The following is a 16,251-nucleotide window of genomic DNA, read 5'->3' on the forward strand; positions in this document are numbered from 1 at the left end:
CTCCCAAGACTTGGGCAAAGTAGGCCACCCGCCCCCACCACACTCACCAAATCACTTAAAATAGTTTTTACTTAAAGTAATAGGTGTTCTTCTCTGACCACTGCCTCCTGCTGGCCGACTGTCACCTACAGGACGAACAGCGGGCGGGCAAGGGAACGTGGAAACTGAACACTAAGCTGTTGACCCCGGGAAACATCGAAGAGCTCAAGAGGGATTACGCAGGTTGGAGAACCGTAAAGCCCCTCTTTGAGTCTCCAGCGGACTGGTGGGAAACGGTAAAAGGGAACATCAAGAGGTTCTTTATCCTCAAAGGTGTACAGGAGGCGAGAGAGAGGCAGGGAAAACTGTCCCAGCTCCAGGAAAGTATGCAGAACCTGCTCCTGCTGCAGACGATGGGGGTCGATGTCACGGAGGACCTCAAGGAGGTGAAGGGCCAGCAAGCCTCGCTCTTTGCCTCGGAGGCCTCCAGGATAATCTTCCGGTCCAGGGTCCGCTCGGTGGAGCAGGACGAGACGTGCTCACGTTTCTTCTTCCAGAAGGTGCACAAAGAGAGCTCCGTGCTCAGCAGCCTGAAGAAAGAAGATGGCTTGGTAACGTCATCTCAGGCTGACGTCATAAGGATCAGCAAATCCTTCTACGCCAGCCTGTATGACTCGAAGCGAACCGACAGCGCGGCCTCCCAGTCATTCCTGTCCTCTATCACGGAGGTCTGAGACGACGGAACACGAGAGAGGCTGGACCAGCCGCTATCTCTGGATGAACTGACCAAGGCCCTCGAGTCCTTCGAAAAGAATAAAACTCCCGGAAGCGACGGCTTACCGGTCGAGGTTTATTCCGCTCTTTGGGACTTGATCGGCCAGGACCTGCTGGAGGTGTATGTCAGTATGCTTCGGGCAGGTACCATGAGTGAATCCCTGAGGAAAGGCATCATCACCCTCGTCTACAAGCAGAAGGGGGAGAGGGAGGAAATTAGAAATTGGAGACCGATCTCACTGTTAAATGCAGACTACAAAATCTTGTCAAAGGTCATCGCCAACCGGGTCAGGTCTGCTCTGGGATCAGTGATCCACCCGGACCAAACCTGTGCTGTACCGAGCAGGAAGATCTCTGAGAGTCTCGCACTCCTCAGGGATACGATCGCCTACGTGCAGGACAGGGGGGTGGACACCTGCCTCATCAGCCTGGACCAGGAGAAAGCCTTTGACAGGATATCGCATACATATATGAGGGATGTCCTCTCCAAAATGGGCTTTGGGGAGGGAATCGGAAATTGGATCAGACTGCTCTACACCAACATTGTCAGTGCAGTCTCAATCAATGGGTGGGAATCAGATAGCTTCCCTGTAAGATCTGGAGTCAGGCAGGGATGCCCCCTCTCACCCGCCTTGTTTGTGTGTTGCATAGAGCCATTTGCCGAATCCATCAGGAAGGATGCGAGTCTGAGAGGGGTGACTATTCCTGGCAGCGGGGGCCTGCAGGTTAAGGCCTCCCTGTACATGGATGACGTCGCTGTTTTCTGCTCGGATCCGCTGTCCGTGCACAGACTCGTGTGCATCTGTGACCAGTTCGAACGGGCCTCGGGGGCCAAGGTAAACCGAGGCAAGAGCGAGGCCATGCTCTTCGGGAACTGGGCCGACCAATCCTCTATCCCCTTCACCGTCAGGACTGACCACCTGAAGGTGCTGGGTATTTGGTTCGGGGGGGCTGGGGCGTGCACCAAGACCTGGGCGGAGCGGATCAGGAAGATGAGACAGAAACTAGGCAGATGGGGGCAATGGTCGCTCTCCATCGCGGGAAAAAACCTGGTCATCAGGTGTGAGGTACTCTCAGTATTGCTATATGTGGCACAGGTCTGGCCTATCCCCAGGACCTGTGCCGCCGCAGTCACCCGGGCCATCTTCCAATTCACTTGGAGATCAAAGATGGACCGGGTCCGTAGAGACACAATGTATAAAGACCGGTGCAATGGGGGAAAAGACACGCCCAATGCCACCCTCACCCTGATGGCCACCTTTGTGTGTGGCTGCATCAAGCTGTGCGTGGATCCCCGGTACGCAAACACCAAGTGTCACTACGTACTGAGGTTCTACCTGTCCCCGGTGTTGCGAAGGATGGGCCTGGCCTCGCTGCCGCGGAACGCTCCGAGTAGTTGGACCGTTCCGTATCACCTGTCCTTCGTGGAGAAATTTATGAGGAAAAACACCTTTGACCGCAAGTCCATCAGGAAGTGGTCAGCACGTAGCGTCCTTGAGACCCTTCGGGAAAAGGAGAGGGCGGATCCTGTCGAGCGGTTCCCTGAGCAGACTGTCAAAGCCATTTGGCAGAATGCCTCATCGCCAGAACTTTCCAACAAGCACCAAGACGTGGCTTGGCTGGTGGTGAGAAGGGCTCTGCCTGTGAGATCCTTTATGCACGCCCGGACTCTCTGCCGCACCGCACGCTGCCCTCGAAGTGGCTGCGGGGGGGGACGAGACTGTCACACACCTCCTTCTGGAATGTGCCTATGCAGAGGAAGTCTGGAGAGGAATGCAGTGGTGCTTGTCGAGGTTCGTCCCGAGCAGCGCCGTGACGCGGGACTCCGTGCTCTACGGCCTGTTCCCCGGGACTCACACTGAGACGAACATTAACTGCGCCTGGAGGATCATCAACTCGGTGAAGGACGCTCTCTGGGCGGTCCGAAACCTGTTGATCTTCCAGCTGAAGGAGTTGACCCCGACCGAGTGTTGCAGACTGGCACATTCCAAGGTCCAAGACTACGTGTTGAGGGACGCGCTGAAGCTTGGGGCAGCTGCCGCCAAGGCGCGGTGGGGAAAGACCACCGTGTAAGATCGGCCTGCCTAAAGAAGAACAGGGGGCCCATACAGACGTTTTTTGGGCTCTGCTGATGCCTCAGCCAAATATATGTATATATACAAGATTGAAAAATGCACAGGATTGTAAAGGACAAGGATAAAGTCGAATCTGTGTTTGTAAATATGGACATATGTATGGCATGATCCAATGTACAGACCATCAAATCATTTATGAATAAAGTATATTTTTGAAATTTAAAAAAAATTAGTTGCTTAGTATTGAAATTAAACAATTTAATCTCCGGTAAAAATGACTAGGGGGAAGGGAGCCCACAGCTCTCAGCAGGCAGGAACCCCTCCCCCACCCTCTCCAGCTGCAGCAGAGGCGTCCACAGCCGCCCCAGGGGACTTACCTACGGTGGTGAGCCTCACGGAAATAATCTCCAAACTCGATACAAAGATCGACGCTTTCATCGAAGAATCCCGAAGCCGATGGGATTCAATCTCGGCCGCACTACAAAAGCACGGCCGAGACATCGAGGAAATTGAGCGCCGAGTCGGAGGGGCGGAGCTAAAGGCCGCGACCTCCGAGGCCATTGCAGAACCGGCCGTGGATTGAGTCCGGACTCTCCAACAGCAAGTCCGGACCTTAGAGAATCACGTTGATGTCCTCAAGAATCGAGGTCATCGAAAAAATATTCGTTTGCTGGGCCTTCCCGAACAGGAAGAGGAAGGCCAGCTTACAGCGTTTCTCAAGCAGTGGCTTCCACAGCTGTTAAATCTGGAGGCTGGATCAGACCAGGTAAGGGTGGAATGGGCTTACCGGGTTGTAATACGTGGGCCCGGCTCGAACCAGCGCCCCCGCCCGGTCCTGATCCGTCTGCAGAGCTATAAGGAGGGGCAGATACTCTTAGAAGCTTCCAGAAAACTTGGGAAAGATCCCCAAGCCATGATCTATAAAGGATCCAAGATCATGTTATTCCAGGACTTTTCCCCAGCTCTGGTCCGAAAGAGGAAGGCGTTTGATGAGGCTAAGAAGTGTTTAAGGGACTTAAGTATCCAGCAACGCTATACTTTAACCATGAAGGATCCGTGTATAACTTCGGATCGCCAGAAAAGGCTAAGGAATTTTTAGACTCTCTTAGATAAATTGTAAGAGATCATTGATGTTGGTTTGCTTTCCCCCCATCCCAGTTTACACCCCCTTTTTTAAATATATATTAATCCCCTTTTTTTACCTTACTGTTTAATATTATCTTGAGGGGTGGGGAGAGGGATTTATTTATTTGTTCTTTACTTAACGATTTTCTCCCCCCCGTTTTTTATTATATATATATAGGCCGGGGGTCTAGTTAATGTTGGTGGGGGGAGATGGTTACCTTATCCTATTTTACCTCTGTCTCTAGGAGCGGGGTTGTTTTCCCTTGTTATTTTGTATTATTATATTTAATTACTACTCGTTGAGGCTGTAATTTTATAGTTATATATGTTTATACATGGTATTAACATTACCAAATATATCCAGGTGATGGTGTGGGTGGGAGTAGGGTGCTCACTGTTTATTCTAGCTCTGTCGTACATTTGAATTTTCTTCATCCTGTTGAAGAGCGTCTGGGTCAAGGGTGGGGCACTGGTTGGGAGAGGATACGATGGACTTTTGGAAAGGAAGTGATACCCCCTGGGAACAAGGGGGAAAATCTCCATTTACATTTTTTTTAATTTAGAAATAGTTTTTTATTATACTGTTGTGAGTGTATTAGAGAGCCTTTATTTTTGTGAATTTTATATGCTCTATGCTCAGGATGTTCTGGATAGGGTTTCCCCTCCCGAGGGGTCTCGGATTTGCCCGATGATTATGGTTGATCAGTCGGTTAAGTGGTGCACCTGGAATGTCAAGGGGAGTAATTCACCAGTCAAAAGGAAGAAAATATTATCAAATCTCAAGAAAGAAAGAGTTGATATAGCTCTCCTACAGGAGACACACCTGTCGGATAAAGAACACTTGAAATTACGACAGGGTGGATTTGATCAGGCCTTTTTTTTCTTCTTTTAGCTCAAAAAGTAGGGGAGTAGCTATCGTTATTCGGAAGAATTTCCCTTTCAAAATCCTAAATCAGGTAAACCACAAATCTGGTTGATATATTCTGATTAAAGCCCTTATAAATGGAGAGGAATATGGAATCTTAAATCTGTATTGTCCCCGGCACATCCTTTTAAATTTATAACGGAAGCCTTCTCAAAATTGACGACTCTTGGTGCTCGTCATACAATTACAGGGGGAGACTTTAATTGTATTATGGATCCGGAAATAGATAGGATTCCCAAGAGTACTGCAGGAGTATTTCCAAGATCCAGACAATTGGTGGATTTGAACAAAGAATTAGGATTAGTAGATGTATGGAGATGTCTTCATCCACAGGGCAGAGATTTTTCTTTTTACTCCAATCCACATAAATGCCATACCAGAATCGATATGTTTTTTGCCCCCTCGATTTTTTTTAAATTCCATATCATCCTGTAAAATAGGTAGTATAACAATTTTCGATCACGCTGCTGTATATAAGGAAATCAAGGCGAGGAACAACGGGACATCCCCTCGGCATTGGCGTATGGATCCCTTCCTGATGAAAGATAGTAAATTTGTAAAGTGCTTCTCTCAAGAATTTAAAACTTTTTTAGAAATTAATTCAGATACAGCTAGCAACCCATCAATGATGTGGGAGACCATCAAAGCTTACACGTGAGGTTTGATCACCTCATACTCAGCGACCCAGAAAAAATTAAAGGGAGAACAACAACGTCTGCTCGAAGCTCGCTTAAAAGCAGCTGAAGCAGCATACACTGACAGACCTTCTTTTATCAAATTACAAAGGATTACGGCCCTTACGACAGCTCTAAGCACCACGCTTACCCAAACAGCTAAGAGGGAAATATTATTTGCAAAACAAAGGTTATATGAATTTGACAATAAACCTGGTAGGTACTTAGCATTTCTTGTAAAGAAAGAAAAGGCCCCTCAAACTATTATGTCTATCCAGGAAAGTACGGGTATTTTGACTCATGATCATAAAAGGATTAATGCAATCTTTAGAAAGTTTTATTCTGATTTATATAAATTGCAGGATTGTGAAGACAGGACTAGGAGGATGCAGTCATTTTTTAAAAACCTGACCTTTCCGGACCTAACTCCGGAACAGGTATCGGTCCTGAATGTCCCCCTAACAAGCCAAGATAGTCTTTACAAATCAGATAGACAACGTAGAGTGCTATGGCCAATGGGGGTGTCTTCCGTCAGTACTATTTATCATTTACGACATGATGAAGTATCGGGAGATATGGACAATCTGCTTAAAACATGGGATCAGATTTGGGACTAGAAATCTCTATAGAAACGTGGAATGACATTTGGGAAAACGCCAGAAGAATCACCATCTGTAACAGAACTCAGGCTATCCAGCTGAAGATACTTCATAGGGCCCATACAGCACCGGATCGATTGGCAAAATTTAAGGCAGGAGCATCTCCAATGTGTCCCAAATGTAAAATAGAGGTGGGCACTCTTGTACATTGCCGATGGACCTGTCATAAGATCCGTAGATATTGGACTAAAGTAGCAAGTGCTCTGACAGAAATCTTAGGAACGGAAATTAGAGTGGACCCGGTATCTCTCCTTTTGGACTTTTCGAACTAACCCTCCCTGGACATGTATGGGAATAGACTATTTTCTATTCTCTCTTTCTGTGCAAGGAAAAATATTTTGGTAAACTGGGTGGCTGAGGGCCCCCCTGGACTTTCGAATTGGCACAGATTAATTATGGAATGTATCCCCCTTGACTTCCTTACAAATATGGTGCACCGAAAGACTGAATTATTCCATAAAATATGGCAGTCCTTCTTGAATTATATAAATACAGATGTTTCAGCTATCCGAACAAGGGCTTTTATTTAATTGAGATGGCGAACCTGACTGGTCTGGGGCTCCTTGGAAGAGGAATCCCACATGAATGCGGGTTTTGTTACATTTAACGTCAATACATTCCGAGCACGTATCTCACTACCCAATTTCTGTGTTATCTGTCGGTTTTTATTTCTCTTACTTGAATAATGTAAGAGACTTAATTATACACTCTGTTTAGTTGTAGGTTAGATTAGTAGTTAGTTTAGTAGTTATTGAGTTTTGTTTTGTTTTGGGGTTTTTTTCTCGGTATTTTTCTTTTGTTAAATTTTGGTTATTATTTATTTAAGATTTAATTGTATATCAATGTTAATACTTGGGGTTTTTTTTATGTGTAAACTTGTAAAAATATGTTAAATTTTCAATAAAAATATCTATTAAAAAAATGCTGTTCCACTTCGCATTGGTATTCTTGCGAATTGTCCTGAGTGTAAGATAAGTCGAGGAGAAAGTGAGGACTGCAGATGCTGGAGATCAGAGCTGAAAATGTGTTGCTGGAAAAGCGCAGCAGGTCAGGCAGCATCCAAGGAGCAGGAGAATCGATGTTTCGGGCATGAGCCTGAAGAAGGGCTTATGCCCGAAATGTCGATTCTCCTGCTTCTTGGATGCTGCCTGACCTGCTGCGCTTTTCCAGCAACACATTTTCAGTGTATAAGTCGTTCTGACAAAGCATATCCTTTATCACAGTTAAGATTGATCATAATGCAGGAATCAAAGATACATGCAGGAGATGAAGGGGAGTCATATGTGAGCCCAGTTATAGGATATGATTAAGCTATAGAGGGTTCAGAAGGGATTTACCAGGATATTGCCAGGATATTGGAAGGTTTCAGTTATAAAGAAAGGCTGGATAGACTGGGACTTTTTTCACTGGAGTGTAGGAGGTTGAGAGACGACCTTGTAGAGGTTTATAAAATCATCAGGGGCATTGATAGAGTTAGCGATAGGTGTCTTGTCCCTAAGAAGGGGGATTTCAAAACTAGGGGCCATATTTTTAAGCCGAGAGGAAAGAGATTTTAAAGAAGACATGAGGGGAATTGTTTCTTACACCAAGGGTGGTTCACGTGTGGAATCAATATATCATTTCAGTTTCGTGACACTGTATTCTTTTGCTATAAATTCTGTGCCTTATGATCTTATACTCCACAGCTACCTGACGAAGGAGCAGCGCTCCGAAAGCTAGTGCTTCCAAATAAACCTGGTGGACTATAACCTGGTTTAACTTTGTCCACCCCAGTCCAACACCTGTTCCTCCACACCATTCCCTGAGGAATTGATGGATGTGGGTACAGTTCCAACATTTAAAATACACTTATAAAAGCTCATGAATAGGAAAGGTTTGGGGGGATATGGGCCAGGAGCAGGCAGTTTAGTTTGGGATTATGTTCGGCATGGACTGATTGAACTGAAGGGTCTGATTCTGTGCTGTCTGACTCTCTGACTATGAGCGTTTTTGTGCTCATTGTCTTGAATGCCTGCAGCTCTCGTGGAGTGAAGAGTGGCTTCGCTTAATAAGAATCAGAAGAAATTTCGTCCTTAGAAGGCAGCTTTAGTTTAATTACAGCTCCAAAGTGATTAACATAAATACACAGACTCGTCAAAACTTTGGTTGAGTAAAGAGGACAAAGGACTAGACTAGTGTTGCCCTGAAATTTCCCTGAATGAATGATACTTTTTCAGGACAAAGACTCGAACAATCCCAGAGGTTACCATCAGGGCATAAACTCAGAAGTTTCTTGCTTTCCACTAATATCTTTTGCTGATAGTGAAGAATCATCCAATCAACTGTTTGCTTTCCCATTGGCTGTTGGAAGGCAGTCCCCCCATGAGGATGGGTGTGTCCAGCGACCAATGGCAGGAGGGTGAGGGTGTGGCATTCAAGAGGCACCAGGTCATGTGATGAAACCGTGGCAAATATGTCAAAGCAGAGCTGACATTCCCCTCTCTCTCCAGCAACACAGAGGGAGTAAAGTTCAGAGTGAGGAATGATTCAGCGGTGTTGGTGCTTAGATGGAGCACTGTCGGCAAGTTCTGACATTAAACAATAAATACGGATCAGATGTCCGTATAGAAAACTGATAATAGGATGTGAGGAAAAATTATTTTAAACAATTACCAATGAAACCAAACCAAACAAAATTCAGCTTGCATTTTCTGCCCTTTCCCTCTGTCACTGCAAAAACAAAATGGTTTTGAAGAATTGAAAGACTATATGAACAGGTGGCTTTACAATTTGGCCAATGACACATTAATATTTGCACAGAGGATTGACACATCAGGTGCCTTCCACCCCAACATGACAATACACTGTATCCTGACTGTAGTGTGCTCTTTGTGTTTAGGGTAATCTGTAATCTCACCCGATGTATAGGGTACTCCATATCCTCATCCTGTGTACAGGATATTCTATACACTTGTCCTTGTGTATAGCATACTCTACACCCTTATCTTTGACTGTAGGGTACTCTATCCCCTCATACTAATGTATACGGAACTTTATACTATCATCCTTATGTGTAGAGTACTGTCTATCCTTATCTTTGTATGCAGGTTACTTTAGACTTCCATATTTGTGTATAGGGTACTCTATACTTTCATCTTTGTGTATCGGGTACTTATACTCTCATCCTAATGTACAGGGAACTTTATACTATCATCCTTATGTCTAGGGTACTGTATATCCTCATCCTTGTGTGTAGGTACTTTATACTTCCATATTTGTGTGTAGGGACTCTATACCTTCCTCCTGATGTATAGGGTGAGGTGACAGAGAGACAGAAAGAGAGAGAGAGAGAGAGAGTGAAGGATCAGGTCATCAGAGGCCAGATACAGGGAGTGAGAGGTTGGATTGAGGTGGGGTAGCAGTCAAATGCAGGTTGGGGGTGTTGTATGTGGTGAGCTATGGTTAGGTCAGCTTTAGAGTTAACCAGGAATCTTTCCCTAAGTCAGAATTAAGCTGAGAACATCAAAGCCCTCTGAGGCCTGGGACTCGAACTCAAGAGTTGGAGACCTTTTCAGAGGGTTCTGGACTCTGGCCCATGAGAAGGTTTAACTTCAGAAATAATTCCCACCGAGCCAACTGCATTGGCAGTTCGGCATAGTTCCAGCACACTACTCCAGGCTACACTGCTGCATTATCCCATCGGGGGGAGCTCAGACAAGTCATCTCCCAAACTAATGGACACTTTGCAACAAAAACAGAACAGGAGCCAGGGAAGGACCGAACAGGCTTTAGCAAAGTTGCAGTTCTGAGCTCTGGAATATTTTAAAGCAAATGGGACTAGTTTGATTTTGGAAACCTGGTCAGCACAGACATGTTAGGCCAAAGGGCCAGGTTCCATACTGGATGACTCTATGCCCCTATGGATCCATTAATAATGGAAGGTAGAGTACATTGAGCATCCTTTAGAATGCTGTGGGTTGGCTGGGCCGCAGCTGTGGACTTTGTTACAACTGACAAATTGTGAGCAGAGTTTTCACAGCAGGTTGGTGGGGGGCGAATTGCCCTGATCCCTCTTCAGTGAGACGGAGGCTCTTGATCAGAAACAAAAAACGATTTGTAGTTACAAAGCACCAACCAGGTAGGGAATAGCCTGAAGGAAGAGCTGTATAATTGTGATAATGTGGAGTTAACACACTGTGGAACAGTTCCCTTTTCTGTGAGCTTTTCATTTCTCATGTTGGGATTGGGATACTGTATACTCTGCCAATGTGGACATGGTAATGGATATTCCATGCTGGATTTTTGGAATGCTCTTCCCTTTTCCTGCATGAGGGAAATCAGATATCCTGTGCCTTGAGTTATTATATACCCTTGTCTATATGACAGAGATATGTGGTCTCCTGGATTGTGTTTGGGTTTCCTTGCTAGCCTCTCACTGTGTTACTTTCTCCTGACCGGATGTGCTGGAGCTCCCAATACCAATTTTCACAAGAGCAGGAAATGTCACACCTCTGCAAAGGAGCCCGGGTTGATTGCCAAGCTTGGCTCGGGTCACGTTTGCAGGTGCCCCGTGCCCGTTGTGTTCCTGTGGTAACAGCCAGTCCATTGCAGCTCCTTCGCCCACTTGCCCTGGTGCAGCACCTTCAGCCTGCTGTTGTCAAATTTCCAGTACGTCTCATCCTTGAAGAAATAGGTGCGCTTCTCATTCCAGGTGAAGACACCGTTGATGCCAACGGGGATGCCTTTCCAATCGCTGAGGGTTCGTGGGTAATACTGCTCCACCTGCATTAGCTCTTCATTTAGGACGAAGTACTTTGACCCTTTGAAGATCACCACGTGACTCAGTGGTTGAAAGTAGAAGGCTGCGTCCGGGTGGCGAGGGAGACCCATGGTCTTGACCTTCATCGGGAAGCCCCGGTCCAGTTGGTCTCCAGCGTACCTCCAGCAGCGGCCCCCTGCTCCAACGAGAGCCATGCATTAGACGAGTTACAGCATCTGGGCCAGCCCCAGGTCAGCACCGAAGACAGGGCCTCCCTCCAGCTCCCCGGTCCGCCTTCAACTAGCGCCTACCTCAACCACCCGTCGCCCCGCGCTCGGTCACTCCCATCGCGACATTGTCAACGCGACCGACCAAACCCATCCCCCGAGGTGACAACCTGCGTGTGGGAGGAGGGGGGAGAGGAGTTTCGGGGAGTGAGGGGGAGGGGGAGAGTAGGGTAGGGGAGTGAGGGGGAGGGGGAGAGTAGGGGAGTGAGGGGGAGGGGGAGGGGGAGAGTAGGGGAGTGAAGGGGAGGAGGAGAGTAGGGTAGGGGAGTGAAGGGGAGGGGGAGATAGGATAGGGGAGTGAAGGGGAGGAGAGTAGGGTAGAGGAGTGAGGGGGAGGGGGAGAGTAGGGGAGTGAAGGGGAGGAGGAAAGTAGGGTAGGGGAGTGAAGGGGAGGAGAGTAGGGTAGGGGAGTGAAGGGGAGGAGAGTAGGGTAGGGGAGTGAGGGGGAGGAGGAGATAGGATAGGGGAGTGAGGGGGAGGAGGAGAGTAGGGTAGGGGAGTGAGGGGGAGGGGAAGAGTAGGGTAGAGTAGGGGAGTGAGGGGGAGGAGGAGAGTAGGGTAGGGTAGGGGAGCGGGGGGAGGGGGAGAGTAGGGGAGTGAGGGGGAGAGTAGGGGAGTGAAGGGGAGGAGGAGAGTAGGGTAGGGGAGTGAGGAGGAGGTGGAGAGTAGGGTAGGGGAGTGAGGGGGAGGGGGAGATTAGGGGAGTGAAGGGGAGGAGGAGATTAGGGTAGGGGAGTGAAGGGGAGGAGGAGAGTAGGGTAGGGGAGTGAGGGGGAGGAGGAGAGTAGGGTAGAGGAGTGAGGGGGAGGGGAGAGTAGGGTAGGGGAGTGAAGGGGAGGGGAAGAGTAGGGTAGGGTAGGGGAGTGAGGGGGAGGAGGAGAGTAGGGCAGGGGAGTGAGGGGGAGGGGAAGAGTAGGGTAGGGTAGGGGAGCGGGGGGAGGGGGAGAGTAGGGGAGTGAGGGGGAGAGTAGGGGAGTGAAGGGGAGGAGGAGAGTAGGGTAGGGGAGTGAGGAGGAGGTGGAGAGTAGGGTAGGGGAGTGAGGGGGAGGGGGAGATTAGGGGAGTGAAGGGGAGGAGGAGAGTAGGGTAGGGGAGTGAGGGGGAGGAGGAGAGTAGGGGAGTGAAGGGGAGGAGGAGAGTAGGGTAGGGGAGTGAGGGGGAGGAGGAGAGTAGGGTAGAGGAGTGAGGGGGAGGGAGAGTAGGGTAGGGGAGTGAGGGGAGGGAGAGTAGGGAGTGAAGGAGAGGAGGAGAGTAGGGGAGTGAAGGAGAGGAGGAGAGGAGGAGAGTAGGGGAGTGAAGGAGAGGAGGAGAGTAGGGTAGGGGAGTGAGGGGGAGGAGGAGAGTAGGGTAGAGGAGTGAGGGGGAGGAGGAGAGTAGGGTAGAGGAGTGAGGGGGAGGGGAGAGTAGGGTAGAGGAGTGAGGGGGAGGAGGAGAGTAGGGTAGAGGAGTGAGGGGGAGGGGAGAGTAGGGTAGAGGAGTGAGGGGGAGGAGGAGAGTAGGGTAGAGGAGTGAGGGGGAGGAGGAGAGTAGGGTAGAGGAGTGAGGGGGAGGAGGAGAGTAGGGTAGAGGAGTGAGGGGGAGGGGAGAGTAGGGTAGAGGAGTGAGGGGAGGAGGAGAGTAGGGTAAGAGGAGTGAGGGGGAGGGAGAGTAGGGTAGAGGAGTGAGGGGGAGGAGGAGAGTAGGGTAGAGGAGTGAGGGGGAGGAGGAGAGTAGGGTAGAGGAGTGAGGGGGAGGAGGAGAGTAGCGTAGAGGAGTGAGGGGGAGGAGGAGAGTAGGGTAGAGGAGTGAGGGGGAGGAGGAGAGTAGGGGAGTGAAGGGAGAGGAGGAGAGTAGGGTAGAGGAGTGAGGGGGAGGAGGAGAGTAGGGTAGAGGAGTGAGGGGGAGGAGGAGAGTAGGGTAGAGGAGTGAGGGGGAGGGGAGAGTAGGGTAGAGGAGTGAGGGGAGGAGGAGAGTAGGGTAGAGGAGTGAGGGGGAGGAGGAGAGTAGGGTAGAGGAGTGAGGGGGAGGAGGAGAGTAGGGTAGAGGAGTGAGGGGAGGAGGAGAGTAGGGTAGGGGAGTGGGTGGGTGGGGGGGGAGAGTAGGGTAGGGGAGTGGGTGGGTGGGGGGGAGAGTAGGGTAGGGGAGTGGGTGGGTGGGGAGGGAGAGTAGGGTAGGGGAAGTGGGTGGTTGGCGGGGGAGAGTAGGGGGAGTGAAGGAGAGGAGGAGAGCTAGGGTAGGGGAGTGAAGGGGAGGAGGAGAGTAGGGGAGTGAAGGAGAGGAGGGAGAGTAGGGTAGAGGAGTGGGTGGGGGGGGGGAGAGTAGGGTGGGTTGGGATTGGCTGATCGAAATGATCCCGACAGGGGCAAGGGATCTACTGAAGCTCATCGAATCGAGGATTGCTGGTGCTAACTGATCACATGATCTCAGGAATCACCTGATCACTGTCTGAGCAGGGCTTTGAGTGATGTGACTGCGGTCACTTTACCTCTGAAGAAGTAGAATTTCCCCTCCTTATCTGACACAGCAGCTGCCTCAATAGCTGAGGGCAGCTCAGGCCAGCTCTTCTGGATTGACAGAGGTCCCTTTATATTCCCGTCTTTTGAGATTTTCCAGTAATCTGCTCCTCGGAATATGTAAATATTTTGTTTTAAATCTGCACAGGAGGAACAAACAGATGCATATTCAGAATACCACCATTGTAAGTAGTGTTTATCAGGTTTCTCAGTGTCTCAAGCACCTCTGGCTCACTGTTATAGATCTACCCAAACAGAGAGCCCTGAGAGAGGTTCCCTGTGAAACTTGTGGCAAGTCAGAAAAGCTCAAATCTCTGCAACACCTTTCACAGCTTCAGGACATCCCAAAGCTCATTACAGCTTTACCTTCGAAGTTGGAGTTGCATATTTGTGCACAGAAGCTCCCATTATCAGCAATAAGCAGGTTATCTGTTTCATGCTGTTGTTTCTGGGATAAATATTGGCCACCTCACGAGCTAGAGCAGTGTCGCAGGGAGTTGTACATTCACTCGAGAAGGCAGACAGAGCACCAGTTGGAGATCTGTGTCTGACAGCACATGTGACAGTCCCTCGGTACTAACGGTGGACATTGCCCCCCGGTTTATTGCTCATGTCTCTGCAGTGGGGCCTGAAACCACAGCTGCCTGACCATGGGAAAGTGATACTGTGTGAAGCACAGCAGGAGCAGCACTGAACCCCAATAAAGTGGTGTCAAATGTTTATGCTATCACATCAATGTTTTTGCTGGGGTTACAGTGAGAGATCCTGCAAAAACTGAAGACTTTCAGTTCTACCCAGATTACTTTGTCAGGTTTTTAATGTATATCTTAGGTGAAGGGGTAAATGTAGGGGTCTGGGTGGGTTGCGCTTCGGCGGGTCGGTGTGGACTTGTTGGGCCGAAGGGCCTGTTTCCACACTGTAAGTAATCTAATCTAATCTAATCTTCCACCAGCCCCCATTAACTGTTCTCCTGATGAAAGGATTTTGCCCAAAACGTCGATTTTCCTGCACCTCAGATGCTGCCTGACCTGCAGTGCTTTTCCAGCACCGCTCTAATCTATTCTCACACATGGTCAGTCAGAGGAGCCTACCCTTCTCTCTTTTAGCCTTTTGCAGTTTCATTCCAGTCTCACTCCTGCCATTCCTCTTGTTCCCACTAGATGGCAATCCAATTTCTTTTCATTGTTATGTGTGAGTACACATGCGTGAATTCAAGCGTGTGTGTGTGTGTCTACATACGAGTGCATACCTGCATATGTCTTTGTGTTTGCACATGTGTATGTATGTGCAAGTGTGTCTGAATGTGTGTTTGCAAATGTGGGTGTGTCACACACATGAGTGTAGTGTGTGTACACATATTCATCAGTCTATCATACATGCATGTGTGTTAGTGTCAAGAATGTGCGTGTTGGTGAGTGAGTGAGTGAGAGAGAATGAGTCTGTGTATGTATGTCTGTGTGTGCGTGTCTGTGTCTGAGTGTGTGTTTGTGGATGTAAGAATGTATGTTGTGTGTGACTGTTGTGTTTGTGTGTGTGTCAGGCATGTGTGTGCATGTCGAGTGTGCGTATAAAATTAAAAATCACACAACACCGGGTTATAGTCCAACAGGTTCATTTGGAAGTACAAGCTTCCAAATCCCTCCACATCATGGTGTACGGGTGAGGAAGTGTGTGTGTGCGTGTCAGATGTGTCTGTGTCAAGGGTGTGTGTGTGTGTGTGTCTGGTGTGTGACATGCGTGTGATACTTGATGGTAGGCTCCCTCCTCACTTTGCCCCACACTTGGTGAGTGGTTACAGTCAGGCTCCATGTAACCAATGGTCCCGCTGTACTGGAGAGCAATGTCTATGGCTCTTTGTGGACTACAGCATTACCATGTCCCTTCCTTTTGCTCTAATTATTGCATGTTGCAGTGGAATATCTTTTAGTCTATCCACTGAGGACCGACAGAGTTTTCTGTGATTGGTTCTGTCCATATACAAATCTCTTTCCTTCCCTCAGGAGACAATGTGGGTGCAGAAAAAACACTGGTTTCTCTTGTCAAAGTGTAAATGTTAGACTTCCACTTCATTTTATATTCTGTCAAACTGTGAGGAACACAGAGTGGGTGGATTCCAGAACCCCAATACAGGGCAAGATCTTACCCTTAGTGAGAGTGTCAAAGTGGGTCTGGCAGTAGGAGGGAGGCAGATGGTCATCTGATGGGATTCTGGGCTTGGCGTGCTCGGCTGCATTCTGGAAGAAGGTCAACAGCTTTCCTGGCAGCTGCAGCACCGGCTCACGCAGCGGTTCCCCTGAAACAGAAAGAGAGAGAGAGAGAGGGAAGAGCTGCTGAGAAGATTCATTCCAAACTCGGCTCGGGGGAGTTGCAGGCTGGGTTTCCACGCACTGAGCATGAATGAAGGCAGTGACTGGAACACCACATTACCCCACACGCCCGCCACACAGTCTGCTTGGCGAGAAGGCTCTGACACGGTCTCTTTAACCCCCGGAGTACCGTGGGCAGCTCCCTCCCCGCCCCCAG

The 16,251-nt window shown here is 48.9% G+C and overlaps 1 protein-coding gene across 1 annotated transcript in view; it reads right to left on the bottom strand.

The window, feature by feature from the left end:
• Positions 1 to 8,283: 8,283 nt before the first annotated feature.
• Positions 8,284 to 16,251, bottom strand: part of mmp28 (matrix metallopeptidase 28) — a 102,803-nt gene continuing 94,835 nt past the window's right edge. The window contains exons 6-8 of the mRNA XM_072589364.1: positions 15,872 to 16,021; positions 13,701 to 13,868; positions 8,284 to 11,145 (exon numbers count right to left, since the gene is read on the bottom strand). Of these exons, the coding sequence (XP_072445465.1) occupies positions 10,742 to 11,145; positions 13,701 to 13,868; positions 15,872 to 16,021 (722 nt within the window). The 3' untranslated portion in view covers positions 8,284 to 10,741. The remainder of the gene's footprint in view (positions 11,146 to 13,700; positions 13,869 to 15,871; positions 16,022 to 16,251) is intronic.

Source organism: Chiloscyllium punctatum, chromosome 19, assembly GCF_047496795.1.
Source record: "Chiloscyllium punctatum isolate Juve2018m chromosome 19, sChiPun1.3, whole genome shotgun sequence".
Taxonomy (NCBI): Eukaryota; Metazoa; Chordata; class Chondrichthyes; order Orectolobiformes; family Hemiscylliidae; genus Chiloscyllium; species Chiloscyllium punctatum.